The sequence below is a fragment of the Castor canadensis genome, chromosome 6 (assembly GCF_047511655.1).
Source record: "Castor canadensis chromosome 6, mCasCan1.hap1v2, whole genome shotgun sequence".
Classification (NCBI taxonomy): Eukaryota; Metazoa; Chordata; class Mammalia; order Rodentia; family Castoridae; genus Castor; species Castor canadensis.
The window spans coordinates 133231150-133246660 of record NC_133391.1 but is presented as its reverse complement, the minus strand read 5'-3'; the positions used below and the strand labels follow the sequence as shown (position 1 = coordinate 133246660).

At 38.7% G+C, this 15511-nt stretch overlaps 1 protein-coding gene across 2 annotated transcripts in view; it reads right to left on the bottom strand.

Moving 5' to 3' along the window:
- The window catches only part of LOC109696113 (chondroitin sulfate proteoglycan 4-like), an 86813-nt gene that overhangs the window by 15015 nt on the left and 56287 nt on the right, over positions 1-15511 (bottom strand). For both annotated transcript variants that reach the window (XM_074077500.1, XM_020178993.2), the window contains exons 8-9: positions 13136-13305; positions 573-756 (exon numbers count right to left, since the gene is read on the bottom strand). In XM_074077500.1, coding sequence (XP_073933601.1) covers positions 573-756; positions 13136-13305 — 354 coding nt within the window. The remainder of the gene's footprint in view (positions 1-572; positions 757-13135; positions 13306-15511) is intronic.

Below are 15511 nucleotides of genomic sequence, written 5' to 3'. Positions count from 1 at the left end.
TTAGTAGATTATCCTAAACACTTAGATTGCTCAAGTACCTGAATTAGCATTGTTACTCAAAGCGTATGACAAAAAAAACCAAATTTTAAATATAAACACACACATACACATGCACATCAATTTAGTAACACTACAGGCAAGTGAGCTGTAAGACCTTTAGAGTCTCTTATAAAATGTTAATTTCTTAACTTAGCTACAACTGGACTTTCTCTCGCAATGGGAACAGGTGCAGCTTTCAATACCCTTTTCCTTTCAAGAACTTACCTTATTTGTCGTTTTCATTTTCTATCAAGCTTTTAGTCAAAGGATTGGTGAAATCCCCATTTGGAGGTACAAATACCATTCTTTAAAGCTAAGTTTCTATTTTCTCCCCAACATGACCACTAAGTATGTAAGAGGAAAGAGAAGTGGTTCAGAGAGGGAGGGCAGGCAGAGACATAACAATTGGTTGTAATCATATTCATTTTATTTCAAAGGTTGATATCATGGCATTGACAAATAGGAGAGATTTATTTCCAAACTGTCCCTACTTTAATATAGATAAGGCACTAACCGTATCTTGGTGACATTACCTGTATTTGCAAGTAGATAGCTCTGCCGACCAGGCTCAGGAATTTCATATGAAATGGTAATATAGAACTCCTCAGGGCTGAGAGCTGCTGGTGGGGAGGACACTGTGAATGTGAAAGAATCTTCTGCAGTCCAGCCTGTGTTCTCAAGATCCATATGCTGGTATAATATCAGCCCTTCACTGACCTGGATAGACAGTGAAAAAAAGTAGCCCCTAGCTTGCAGGGTGTACAAGGATTCACACATTCTACCTGGAAGAGACACATGTCTTTTCAGAGCTTACACTATTCATGCTCAAATTATTGCACATATCCATGTAAGTGGAGAAATGTTAAAAATGTCATAGCCTGTTTTTCAAACCTAGGGGATTCTATTTCAAAACTGATGTATTCATAGCAAAAAAAGCACATTGATTTTGAGATGACTCATGCCCTAAGGTACTTGTATTACACAAAGTTTACAATAAACCTCTACTTACATGTCAGACAGTTTCAATTATCAATTCATGGCCCATCTTGTTTCATGCGTTATTCTCCTCACTTTTCTATCCAACAGATTATTTTGGATCGAACCACAGGCATCATATTATTTCATCTGTAAATGCTTTAGTAAATACTGATAAAAGATAACTCTTAAAATATAACCATAAACCACTATTAAATGTAAATATTATAAACCACTTAATAATATCAAATGTCAATCAGTGTACAATTTTCTCTAGTTATCTTGTACATGCTTTTTTTTTTTTTTTTAACAGTTGCTTTGTCTGAGTCAAGATCCACATCACATGTAGTACTTCTCATGCTGTCTTTTCATCTATGGGCTCCCTTCCTTAATTTCTTTTCTTGTAACTTATTTGTTGAAGAAATTTGGTTGTTTGTCTTAAGAGTTTCTTACACTCTGGATTTTGCTGACTGCATCTCTAGAACATTTTAAATTTGTTTCTCTCTCCCTATATTTCTCATATACTATAGTTAACTCTAGAAGTTTAAATAAGAGTCAGTTTCAGTTTTTGAATGTGATTATTTTATAAGTTATATCCAATATGTCCTTTTGTACTTCATCACAAAGCACAATAATATTTGGTTGCCTTTCTTTTGGATATGTTAAGATTGATGGCTCAAGTGTTGATCCACCCCATCAACCTGTCACCTAAAAGTTTAATAGTCATTGACACCATTGCTTAAATTCATTATTGTTACAGTGACAAAACATTATTATTCTTTCTTTTATCATTCTTTCTTCATTTTTACCTAGTGGTCTTCTATGAAGAACTTTCTCTCATCAGCTGTTTGGTTACAGAGGAACAGAAAAGATAGGGGAAATGCTTGATTCTTTCCCTTTATGTACCAATTTTTAGAATAATGAGTTATTCCCTGGGCTCCAACCTCCAAACATGACTATTGGATTGATTGCTTTGAAATCATTACAAATTTAGAGTTTTAGTTTATGACATATGGTATTCCATTGTATTTATTACTCTCATTGATGTTCAAATTGCTCACCTTGCCTAAAGGAATTTTCTCAAGAGTTTCTTAAAATAAGCCTTTAAAAAACTGCCAATGTCCTTTCTAACTCAGCTTATGGGGATAGGTTCTATCCAGTGTTTTGTTGTCTAGACCATATGTGGGTAATCTTTCCAGTAACTGAAAGTATAAAACTATATCACAGGAGGAAGGGCTACAAAGAAAATATTCAACACTTCTGTCCTTTGGGTCACGTCTTTTCTCATCTGCCAGCCATTATCATGCTCTGAACTTGCATGGGGGTATGTCAAGGCATTCTAGTATCCAGGTCAAAGGTGCCTATAATAAGCCAAGGTATTGTTTATAGGGCTGTTGAGTTGAGTCTACTTCATCAGTCAATATTTGGAAATACTGCATTACTTAACACAGTTTGGCTCTCTGGGTATGTACTCTGTGGCCCAATGCTAGATCAGTGGATATAGGGAGAACAAAAATTCTACAAAGGCTTTTGGTTTAGTGAGTTGCTATGCAAAATAGGTTCCCTGTCCCAGTGTCCAAAATCTGTTGATTATGATATTTTTGTTCCTTGGACCATTCAAGGACAAGGCAAGGAAATGCTGCCATTTGGGGAGAAGAAAGTATCATTTCTCAGCATTTCCTCAGAAAGAAAGAGTACTCATGAAAAACTGCATTATTGGGATTAAATGTAATCCAATTTTGAGTTAGAAATTCAAAATTGGGTTATCTTCTCCAAAGATGTGACTTCCAGTACTAAGCAGAGACTCAGCAGTTCCTGGGAAACAAGTTTGTTTTATTTAGCAGTCCTGCCGCTTCTAGTCCCAGCTTCAACGTTATGACCAATTAGTCACATATGTATTAAGTGTTTTTCCTCCCAGAATTGTGTGATCATGCCCTGCCAGAGTATGGTTCCTAATAAATGTCCTATTCTGTTTAAGAGGTATAATATTATAAAGCAAAATAATTCCAATTTCTTAATACTAAAAGTTACATAGTCTATTAACCAGGAGGAATGGTTTTCTTGGAAGCTGGCCACTCTTGTCCACTGGTATTTCTGTATAAGTGAAAATTATCTCCCCTGAAAAGCACATAAGAAGTTTCTGGCATTATCTAAGGATCTCTGGAGAGTGACTGCCCCAGGAAAGGAATGGTGTTCGCAAGAGGGACAATTGACATGAAAGTCAGAAATCTTCCAGGGGAGACGTGAAGAAGTGTTAAGTGCACTTTGTACTTTAGGAGCCCAGTGAAGGAAAGGTCTCTTTCAAGTTCTGTTTTTAAAAAGGCATTTCAAGAGTGAGAAATTAAGTGTGAATAACCATTTGACTTATTTTACACTGGACAGTGTAAGAGAGAATTGAATTAAATGCATCTTGAGTATCTAGATTTTTAAGACTGGAGAGAAGGTTATTGAAAGTGCTGAGCTAGAAGAAAAAAGGAGTAAGCACACCTATAGGATGCTAATTTGTCAGTCATGCTCTGAAAGAGGTTTTCAGTTAAGTAGTATTTAATATTTCAAAGACAGCTTAACCCTTGTCCAGTTTTTGAAGGCAGGTTCTAAGGTGTGTCTGTGTCTGGGGGTGCATGTGTGTGCATATGTGTATGTGTGTATGGGTTGGGAGAAGGCCCAGAAAAGGAGAATGAGACCAGGACTTCATGTGACAAAGTGTGGGGTAAACCTGAGGAGACAAGACTCTCAGAAGTTAGGAATTTTGTCACCTCAAATAGAAAATGGCTTTAGGAACAAATTCCAATAGCTCCACATAGTTCCACCGTATTAAGTATGGATTTAAGCCACTTAGCTGAATACCTGAGCTCTGGGATTAAGAAGACAGAGGGAGATCTTCACTTTCTATGGATTTAGATTAGTCCAGATATAAAGGAGTCTTTCTGGACTATTACTAGAAAATCAATGGTGTAGAATTCCAATGAACAAATGTAGCAGGAAAAACAAAATGAGAAACTACTTGGCAACTATTCCAGCCATAATGTTTTGGACAAGAATCCTAAAATGGGTGCTAAAACTGGTAGGCTTTTGATGAGAAGCAGGATATTGAAATGGTTGTAAAGTGCATCCCTACGAGATGTTTTTAGCCACAAAGAGAGAAAAGCACCTTCTGTGCAGCAGCAGCACAGAAACCTGAAAGCAGCAGCTACCAAGTGATGAATGATGAATGTAAACATCTCAGTATCAGGACAAAGTGAGCACCAGTCCTCCTGACAGCAAGCTCTGTGAAGGATCCAGCAGCTCCCATGGCATTCCTGCCCAAAATGCACAACTCAAATCTCTGCCCAGTGCAGAGTGCACTACCGGAATCCTTGCCCAGTACACTCAACCTGATCCCTGCCCAGAATGCTCAACCTGAATGTGATCACAAAGGAGACGTTGGACAAAATATTAGGTAAGATCAAACTGAGGGGTGTGCTACAGCGAATTGGCCTGTACTCATAAAACAAAAGGCAAAGTCATAAAAGGCAACATAGCTGAGGTATGGTTCCAGATTAAAGGAGACCAAAGGAAAGAACAATGATATGAAAATGGAAGCCAACAAGTATTGTAGATTTTGAACCTTGGATTGATCAGATCTAAATTCAAATATAAATGCTACCAGTTTTCAGTTCATTGACCTCTGTGCTAGTCACTTAATCTTTCTGAGCCTCCGTTTGCTCATTAAAATATAAAATACTATATTTTAATAGAATACCTGTCGCTATTCCTTTTACCTGGTTAGTTTATTGCCATATCAACATTCAAAAATAGCAGGCCCTGGGGGCACTTCTAGGTTCTTTCAAAACAGCATCTAAGTCTTCACTAAGCAATTCCTTACAGGGACATCAGGAGATTCTGGTTAGGATGGAAGTCTAGATTATTTTTTTTAAATAGTAAATCATGACAGGAAAATATTAAGTAATGGGAAAGTTAAAAAATATGCTTAGTGAAGTAAATGCTCCTAAAAATAAAGGAAATTTGTAGCCTGGACCTTGACACAAATTCTGGAAGCTTACTTCTAGTAGCTTTGTAAATAAGTAATTGTTCATCATTCTGCACTAGGCATTTCAATAAATATCTGTTTAAAGAACAAATAGACTATTTTAAAAGCACTTCAAAATTTTAATTATCATGAAGAAACAGGAATAAGTAAATCCAGGACATAATAAGTCAATCCAGGATATCTCTTACCCATGTATTTAACAAAAACACATAGAAAATAACTAACTTTTATTAAAATTCTACATACAAGTTACAGCCACTTTACATGGTACTTTATGTAATTTATTTTATTTTGTTTTGTTTTAAGGTGTCTTTTATAAAAATTTAACAGTTCAGAAAAAATAATGCTCAGAAAATGTAAACAAGGCTCTCCCACTTATTGTCTGATAAATGGGAAAGCCTAGTTTTGAACCTAGTCCTTTCCTCTAGTGTTCAAGCTTCTTCTACTAAGAGCTGCACATACAATGTGGAAAAAGTCAGTAAAAATCTAGGCAACAAAGAAATTCACAAGACATGCTCTCCAACTCTAAGGAGCCTAGAAATAGGGAAAGCCAATTGGCAAGTATGACCAGAGCAGACAAATGCCACTTTGTGGTCTGGCCGGGCCAAGACAGCCAGTATTGGCCAAACCTTGTCCAGACTTGTAATTATTCAAAGAAATAGCTCATGCTATAGAGTGTGTTTACTATAAATGGCCAACTGTAGAAAGGAAGTATTCCAGCTCTTCTATACTATAGCCATTTTGGATGAGGTAGAAACTTGTAAGACACTGGGAGAAAGAGGGTGGAATTGAAAGAAAATGAAATTTTTTCTGAGAAGAATTCCTATTTGGAGGCTTAGATGGATAATAGATATCTATTTGCATAAGGCTAAATTTTTGAAACATGGAGTCAGAGAACTGAGGATTACTATGAATGCACATGAATGAATCCAGAGATGTGAAGCAGGAGCTCAGATACACCATGCTTGGTAAAGTCAGCCACTTGCAGATGTGATGAAATTAATAATGCTAAACTTGGAAGATGGGCCTGGATTAATCCAGGTAGGCCCTAACTGTTGTCACATGCATCCTTATAGAAGAAGACCAAGGGAGACTCACAGAGATAGAAGAAGAAAAGGCAATGTGACCATGGAGGCAGAGGTTGCAGCAATGCAGTAACATGCCAAGGAATGCCTATAGCCACAGGTCCCTGGAAGAGGAAAGGAAAGAAATTTCCCATACAGCCTTCAGAGGGCACGCAGTCCTGCTGACACCATGATTTAGGCCCAGTGCAATGGAGTTCAGATTTCAGAACTGTGAAAGAGCAAATTTCTACTGTTTTTAGCCAACAAATTTGTGGTACTTTATGACAAAGTCATGGGAAATTGATACAAAGAGAAAGAATAATCCACTCTCACTGAAATGGGAATGAGTTCTATCTGCCTTTTCAAAGAAACAGTCAACCATTTTAACAGAAAGAAACATTTTTGGTTATTCAAAGCCCTTGGGCCCAGACCCATCAGCCAATTTCCATCTTGAACAATGAATAGATGACTAAGTGGCAACACAATACAATGATTGCTATATATGGAAAAATACTCTCCACACAATTCAGTGAATTGTCATGGCAAAAAACTGGTAGAAATTGTCCAAACAAAAAACTGGGAGAAATTGTCCACAATTACTACTAAGTCTAGTTGCCACTGAACCAGACACTCCCAAAAAACAGCGGTGAGAGTGGGGTAGTAATAATGAGTAACAGGAAAACACTGATTCCGCCCATCTGCAAATTCAAGGACAAAAGCTTAATGAGTCGTTAAGTTGATTGTACTCTCCAATGAGTTGCAATAAATTAATTTCTATCCAATGGGAAATGTGTTCATAATCTCTTAAAATATGAGTGTTGTCTGGAGCAATAAACCCCTAGTCTTGGGAAAGGGGTAATTAGACAAAATTCATAACCCAAAATTGATTATACAATTTTCTAAATGTGGCCCTGGAAACCTGTATCTGTATTACAGCAGCAGGCAGAGACTAAGACTGATGATTTCCTACTCACAACAGCACAATAACTAAAATGCAATTACTGGCTTTGTGGAAAAGAAAAGAGGCCAGGCACCATAAACCTCAAAACCAGAACACTTTGCTTTTTTAATGACTCTAAATTATCTCAACAAGCACTGGAATGAAAATTACTCAATTAGCTTTGTGCTCTACTTGGACGAGATCAGTGTTTTGTAGAACTTTTGTAGAACATTCTTTGAAAGGAGTGGTAATTTCTCTAAATTTGTAAAAAAAAAGTTTTCATTTAATTTTAAAATCTGATGATTTACCTTCTTCTTGTACTCCTATGTTAAATTTTTCAAGACACAGATTTTCAGCAAAAGTTTCTATGGTTTAATTTTTTCCATTTAGGCAGATCAAATATTACAGTGAAAAACGAGGTTACTTGCTTACCTTGGTAGGCTGATATGGTATGGTTTGAAAAAAAGAGTGAATTTATTCTGAGATAAAAAAATATTTTTGACCAATGAAGTTACAAATGTTTTCCTCAGAATTGTTTTCTCAAAGTATGATATTAAGCATAATAGAGTTGAGATCTGTATGTCCATCCAGAACTAATGATAAAAATGGTCATTTTTATTTATCCATCACAATCAAGAAGAGTACGGGTTATATGTAGAAATGATACAGTGGTTTTAACTCCCTACCTGCTGCAGGTAGTAGAGAGCTGAGACCAAATTAGTCCTCTCAGGGAAAGGAAAGCACTCAACCATTCCTTTCTAAAATCATTTCCCTCTTGGGCACTTGCCAATTTACTGGCTGGAGCTGATTCTTGAGATTAGAAGAACTGTTCTAGGAGCCAAACATCACAGCCATTTGATAAGTTAGAGACACCCAAACAATTCTGAACTTTTTCTAAAATTGAAACTGTTTCCTGTAAGCCCAGCTATTTGGAGGTGAAGACGGGAGAGAGGATGACCATTGGAGACCAGCACAGGCAAAGAAGTTCGTGAGACCCTATCTCAAACAACAAGCTGGGCACCACAGTACACCAGACAAAAGCATGAGACCCTATCTAAAAAATATACCAAAGCAAAAAGAGCTGGGGGTGTAGCTGAAGTGGTAGAACCTTGCCTACCCAGCACAAGGCCCTCAGTTCAAACCCAGTACTGCAAAAACAAATAAATAAATGAGAAGAAGAAAAAAACTGAAATTATTCCACATTGAAGATGACTGGTCAGAGCACATGACAGGCATCAGTAAGTATCCTCATTGAGTTTGGGCTTTTTTGTTTTGTTTTGCCAGGCTGGGGATTAAACCCAGGGCCTCCAGCATTGCTCCATCTTTGAGTCATACCCCCAGCCCAAGAGAAAGATGGTTTGGAAAAAACATCTTCACATCTGGTTTTTAAACCATTTCCTTTACTTCCCAACATGCTGTGGAGCTACTGGGGAGTAAATCTGAGCCGCCATGAAGTGGTCAAGAGCTGACCAGGGTCCCATTTAACAGGGGCCATAAGACTGCCAGGTTTAGCAAAGATTCACATTTATTTGCATGCGAGAAAAGGAGACAGGCTCTGGAAAGGGAAAAGCCAAGAAGACGAATAATACATTTCTTCCTCTTCCCAAGTCACAAATTAAAAAAACACATTTTGAACACATAAGCTAATCAGAGTTGGGATGCCTTCAGATTAATGCCCATTGTACTCTGCTACTTAGCTCTTGATACAAATTCAATATTTTAATATGCTCTGATCTCATTTTTATAATGAGCATGTGCTACAGTTTGGATCTGAAATATCCACCAAAGGCTCTTGGATTGAAGGCTTGGTCACCGTCTTTGGTGCTATTGGAAAGTGGTGGAACCTGTAGGAGGTAGGAACCACTTGGAGGGCTTAGGTCATGGGGGTATACTCTTGAAGGAGATGTCTGGATCTTTGGCCCCTTCCTCTCTTTTTGCTTCCCGACTTCCAATGAAGTGAGTAGCTTTGCTCTGCCACATGCTTCCTGCCATGATGTTTTGCCTCATCACAAACCCAGAAGCAACGGAAATGTCTGAAACCACAGCCGACATCAATCTTTTCTCTCTTAAGTTGATTTTTCTCAAGCATTTTGTCATAGCATCAGAAATTGACTAGTACAGCATGTATTATATACATATATATACATGTATATATTTTTATATATACCTGTGTGTATATATGTGTATATACATATGTATATGTATTCAGAAAACTTTGAAACCTCAAAACAAGCTACTGTCCTCATCAGAGTTTGAATTTTGGGTTATATCCTTCCAGAGTTTTCTCTGTATACTTCATCCCTTTCTCACATTTTTGATGTTCTTCATGGTAATTTAAGTGGAAAGGGAGATGAAGTATTCCAGTAATACGCACAGAAATTAGTCAAATGCATCCTATAAAAACACCTCACATTGGTTGCAGTAGCACTCAGGTACTCCCATGAGAAATTCTTCCTGCCATGTCCTCCTTGCTCTGACCACTAGGGTGGGCTTCTTAGAGACGCCCAGCCCTCATTCTTCCTCCAGCCTATGCTCTGGATGAGGAAGGAGTATTCAATCCCTGCAAGAGGCCCCCTTCCATTTTCCTCAGCTCTCTCTTCTTATCATCTTTCAGGAAAAATGTATTCACGAATACCAGGAACCCTCTCCAAAGGGAAATAATAAGTGGGCTATAAGGTAAAGCAAATGTCACTCTCCTCTGCTGCTCTCATTTCCTTTATTAAATTATGGCAGCACATTAGGGTAAGCACACCAGTCAATCCCAATGTCCCAGAAAATTGCCTTCCCCTGGGAAATTCATCTTTCAATTACTAGCAGAGGAAAGGGACTTTTCACATTTCCAAGAACAAAAAGATAATAGCATCAGCCTTTGCTACCATCTAATTAGTGTTTGCAATTCTTATAATTTTATGTTGCCTCAGCATCTATTTTGAATGGCAGTTAGATTTTCTCATACAGAAGCAGGGCTCAGTCAATTCTGACACCCATTTCCAGTTCTACCCTTCATCCCAAGTCTTCAACATGGTCAACACAAGTATTCACCTTGTAAATCTGCTCCCTGGTGACTATCTCCCTATGGGACAGCTAATGCCGCCTGTATGACTGTGAACTGTGCAGGTAGGCCATAGTAGCCACCTCTCAGTCACTGTGCAGCCTCCATGTGAACTGTGCAGGTAGGCCATAGTAGCCACCTCTCAGTCACTGTGCAGCCTCCTGGAATTTATGCCTACCTACTTTAAACTACCAATTTAAACTCCCCTTAGACCTGTATGGATACACTGTGGATCCAACAGAGGGATTGGCCCATGGGTCTCTCTCTCCCACATGCTTCCTAACTTTGTGTGCATATGGCCTTTGGGTGTGCAGTGTACCCCAGGACCTGTTAGTAACAAAATATTTATTTCTATCTTGTGTCTGTCCTAATCTTTGGAAGGGTGCTTTCCATGCTAAAGATTCTAAATTAAATGGTGCAGAAATGTGCTAAGCATTTTACATCTATTACTATCTTGTTCCACATTTAAACACTAGAAGAAAGGCATGGCTTGGCTGACAGGAGTTTGGCCTAGAATCAGGGGCCCTGGGTTCAGATCCTGGCTTTGCTACTTCTAAGCTGTGCACCTGTGGGGAAACTGTGTGAACTCTGGTGCTTTAGGATTCAGGTCTGGATGAAGGGATAAGTAATACAACAGAAATCTAGCAACAGTGCTTGGACATACTAAATGTTCAAAATGGTTTCAGTGATCATCGCTATTATTTTCCCATTTTAAAAATGAGAAATAAAGGTTTTCCTAAGTCCCAGAGCTAATCCAAGTGTTCTAACTTCAGAGGCCAAGGGACTTGGGCTCAGTCACAAGTAGTCAGCAGTAGATCAAGAAGCAGTAACAGGGTGTCTGATTCCTAATTTATAAACTCTCTCCACACACCACACCACGGAAGTGCAGGAAGAGTGGGCTGCTGTGCTGAATTTCTAGAGAGATGCTGTTTCTGAGAGAAAGGAATCAGGGGTGTGTCTTGTACAAAAAGGCCTGACACACAGTCTTTGTATACAGTGAAACAATTTCTCCTTTGATCTTTGCATCAAAGCACTGAACCAGGTCACTAGGAAAGGGTGGTGTGGTGAGAAAAGCCAAACACCCTGTCTACTTAGGGCAGTGAAACTTCTCCTCATCACCCCTGACTTGTGGGACTGCCAAGGTTGTGCTCCCAGACTGGAGCCTGCTCCTCTCCCCATAAGTCTTAGGACCCTTCATCTCAGTCCTGCACAGCCCAGAGGCCCAACATAACACTTCACTTGCTCTGGCTAACACCAGCCATCGTTAATATGGTTCCTGGATAATTCCTCTTGGTTCATAAAAGCAGAAGGAATTGGGGGGAAATCAAATCTTAAAATGCCTGGATTTTGATCAATCGAGACTTTACCTCTGCTGGGGCTTACCTTGGGGTATTAATTTCTTATTTACAAATGTCTTGTATTTTAAAGGTGGTTTGTTTTCATAGGAAAATGTATTCTGACTTCTAACATTATAAACAGTTTTAGATAACCAGGCTAGCACACTGTAGCAGATAGTAATATCATTCCAATTATTCAGTGCTTCCCTTGTAAGATTAAACTTCTCTATCCACTGACATGAGACTATCTCATGTGGCCTTTGGCTAGTGAAATGTGAGTACAAATGACACTGTGAAGCATAAGCTGTAAAGTCATCACATGGTTTCACCACCAGTTTTTTCCCCAATGTTGCAAACAAAGCAATGCCCAAGAAAAAGACTATTCCTTCAACCAGGTCCTGGAACAAAGACATAGCAAGCAGACCTACAGCTAATGTACAGTATCAGTAAGGACACTTTTGTTATTGCAAGCCACTAAGATTTGGAATTTGTTACTGCAGCAAAAAGTAGTGGATTCTAGCTAGCATATCATTAAAACTTACTTAGAACATAATGATCTAAAATGCTATATATTTGCAACCAAAAGTTGCTGAAAATAATGTTTGCAATGATCATATTCAAAATTTTAAAAATGGAAAAAATGGAAAGGAACTGGGGCAGGAGCCAAGGCATCTTTACATGACTGATACCATTCTTGTTAGTATTCAAAATGCAAATTGACCCTGGGCAGGTTTTGATGGCTCCAGGCACATTTCAGCTCCCCTACACAATGTAGTTTTCATCCTAATCCTCTTTCCTCATCTTCTGGACAGCCATCTGTGAACCAGAGAAATTATACTTCCTCTTTGTAGTGTCACATCCAGAGCTTATGCTAGCCTCATGACCTGTTCCCTTAAATGTATCCAGACAATGGCAACCGCAAAGCAAAAGACAAATTCAATTCTGCCACATCATACTGAAGAAAAATGGCTCAAAGGTCAAGGAAAAACATTCCATTTACTCTTGCTATTTCCTCTAAACCTGATTTCAGCTAACAAAAATTCCTTAGTCATGTAAAAGCTATAGCCAACTCAGCTGTCAGAACCCATGTATGCCGTTTCAAGATGAAAATAGAAAGGCAATTGACAAACAAGAGGAACAATTATGTTCAAGAATTCTATTTGCAAACACTGACTTTTAGGAAATGAAATAAGTAAAAATTTCTGGTTAATCAAATTGTATCCTGGGAGGGATACAGAGGAAAAATTTGAAGCCTTATTCATTTCAATAAGAAATGAATTTATTGCCTGCTGCTAGTGCAGGCAATAAATACCAGAGAAGTTTAAAACACTTGGCTATGGATACAGATCACACAAACACACACAAATACTTATATTAAATAATGTATATAATATTATATGTAACTATAAATGTACACATGTTTATCATGCAGGACTTACTCTGGCTTCAGATTTCCTTACAAGTCAGTCTTTACTGATAAAAGGATTCCTTTTCATTTATTAGTCACACAGCTGAAATTTGTGTAGAGTTTTCTAGCAATTGTGTCTCATCTTGTGCTTCCTAAAAAGTGTCCTGTTTTAAAAGCAGCCCAGCTGAAATGAGTAATTGCCTGGGTCTGCTCAGTCTAGCAGGAGGAAGACAAATGACACCCTACATAGACACTCAGCTCTGTTCAACGACACAGATGTCAAGACTCACCAGATATTGGGTAAAAATGGAAACATCCTCTGTGCTGTTGTCAGAGTTCATTCTCAGCAACCTCCCAAGTCTAGGGGAACTCACAACTGTAAAAGTTACAGTTCTGTTTCCTGTACTGTCATCATTGGTCACAGCTTTCAGGTCACAAGATGAAAGTGGCTTCGTGGAACCTGAATAAAGATTAAAACATGAGCATAAAGCATAAGAAAGTTTCCAGCTAATGAAATAATTTTTATAGACTCCTGAAAACTCTCTGAAAAATGTATGGTTATGAACTGGTGAAGGGGGGACCCTGGCTAGCCCTAACTTGAAATTGGGCTGCAAGGGGATAGTGATCCCTGAGGCATCTACTTGTGGTAACGATTTGCTCCTGGGGCCCCAGAGAAACCAGACACTCCCTACCCCTTCTTCCATCTAGGCCTGGGCGTCTAACTTATCCCTGGATAAGGAAGGCAATGCTGAGGCATGTGTAGCCTCCAGGCTGCCTCAGGTACATGAAGCAAATGTAGATTGTGCAGTACCAAGAACTTAAGAGACTACATTCCTCTTGCAGGGTGGGTGTTGGCTTTTGAATAAATATGAAACATCTCCTGGGGACCCCCATACCTGCATGTTTGCATAGACATTGTGAGAAGCAAAACCTGTGTGAACACAAGGGGGGAGCAACCAGTGACACATGGGTTTTGGTACTAATGAGACTTCATTAGTAACAAAAGGTGATAGACCTAGAGTTACTCAGGCTAGAGTGGTGCTTTTCAAATGCTCTGTGATGAAGGATCAGTGTTTCCTTCCTATCCTACTGGGGACCAATAATTTTGCAAAATACAATAAAGATGTCACAGCAATGCCAAGTTGTTATAAAAAATTTCCAAACACTTTCTCTTGCCTTTGGTTCTTATCTGCTCACAGACTGGAAAGTGCGTGGGCCACACTTGGAGGAGCACAGGGTCAGAGTACACGTCCCTTCACTCAGCAGTGATTCAGGGAACATTCTCAACCTCATTGAATGGAAGGTTTGAAATAGACACACTTCCTTTTCCGGCCTAGAATCTTTTCTCTTCTCTCCTGTTTTAGCCCTTGACAGGACTTTAGTATTAGGCCTTCACAGTGTAGCCCTCTGAGTAGGCACTTCATAAGTTATTTATGAGATTGAGTCAACCATCCAATAATAACTAAGCCCCTTCAATGACATCCCTTTGTGCTTTCCTTCCTCAGCTTTTGTAGTCTTAGAGCAAAGGCCACCAGATGTAGTGTTTAAACCAAGATGTCTAGATGACTTCCAGATTCCCAAAGATTGTTCTGAGTCCCCAATTTAGAGGCTCCATTTAAAGTGCTCAGGCCTCTGAGATGAGCACTAGGCTCCTGGGATAAATCTGTGATGATCTATCCCAAATTCATGGCCACCTTGGCCCATGTTGGGTTGTTAAACAAAGTGCTCATGTGATGCTTACAACTGCTCCCACATTCCTCTCACTTCTTGTTGAGATTTTTGTAGTCATTGCTATTTTCTGACTCTGGAGTTGGGGATCAGGATTGGAGGTCACACCAAGAAGGACTAGAGGAATGTTTCTGAGTCCTCAGCCATCACTGGGGCCCTTCCTCTGTTGCTGGTCAAGGCCAATTCCTTCTTATCTGATGGATTATGCCTCTTATGTGTGTGGCTCCTGGGGAACCCAACATCCAGCTTCTCCATCCTTAGTATTTCTTTGGAACATTTCCCCCACTGTGCCTTCTTTTGGTTTTTTTTTTTTTTTAGAAAATAATTTTATTTATTTTTATTATCATATTATTGTGGTACTGGGGGTATTCATAATTGAATTTACTCCCTGTATTATTCTCCTTTATCCCTCTTTCCCATATACCTGTTTCAACAGGTCTCATTTTTCCATTTACATACATGTGTACATAGTATTTCTACCATATTTACCTTCCTACACCTTTTCCTTATATCCTCCCTGCTACCCACTGATACCAACTCCCAGACAGGACTTGTTTTACCTTCCTAGTCTCTGTTTTTGAAAAAAACCCATTTTTGCTTGTTTAAGATAGCTATCCACTATGCCTTCTTAATTAGTGCCTTCTTATATAGACCCTAAAAATAATATTTTTCCTAGCCAAAGGACATAATACCAGTATATAGAAAAGATATCTGAACTTCCACATTTATTACAGAACTATTCACAATAGTCAAGATACAAAATTAACTTAAGTGCCCATCACTAGATGAAAGAGTAATGAAACTGTGGTACATATACATAATGAAATACTATTCAGTCACAGAAAGGATGGAATCCTGTTATTTGTGACAATGTGGATGGATCTGGAGGTAAAAATGCTAAGTAAAATAATCCAGGTACAGAAAGACAAAAACAATAT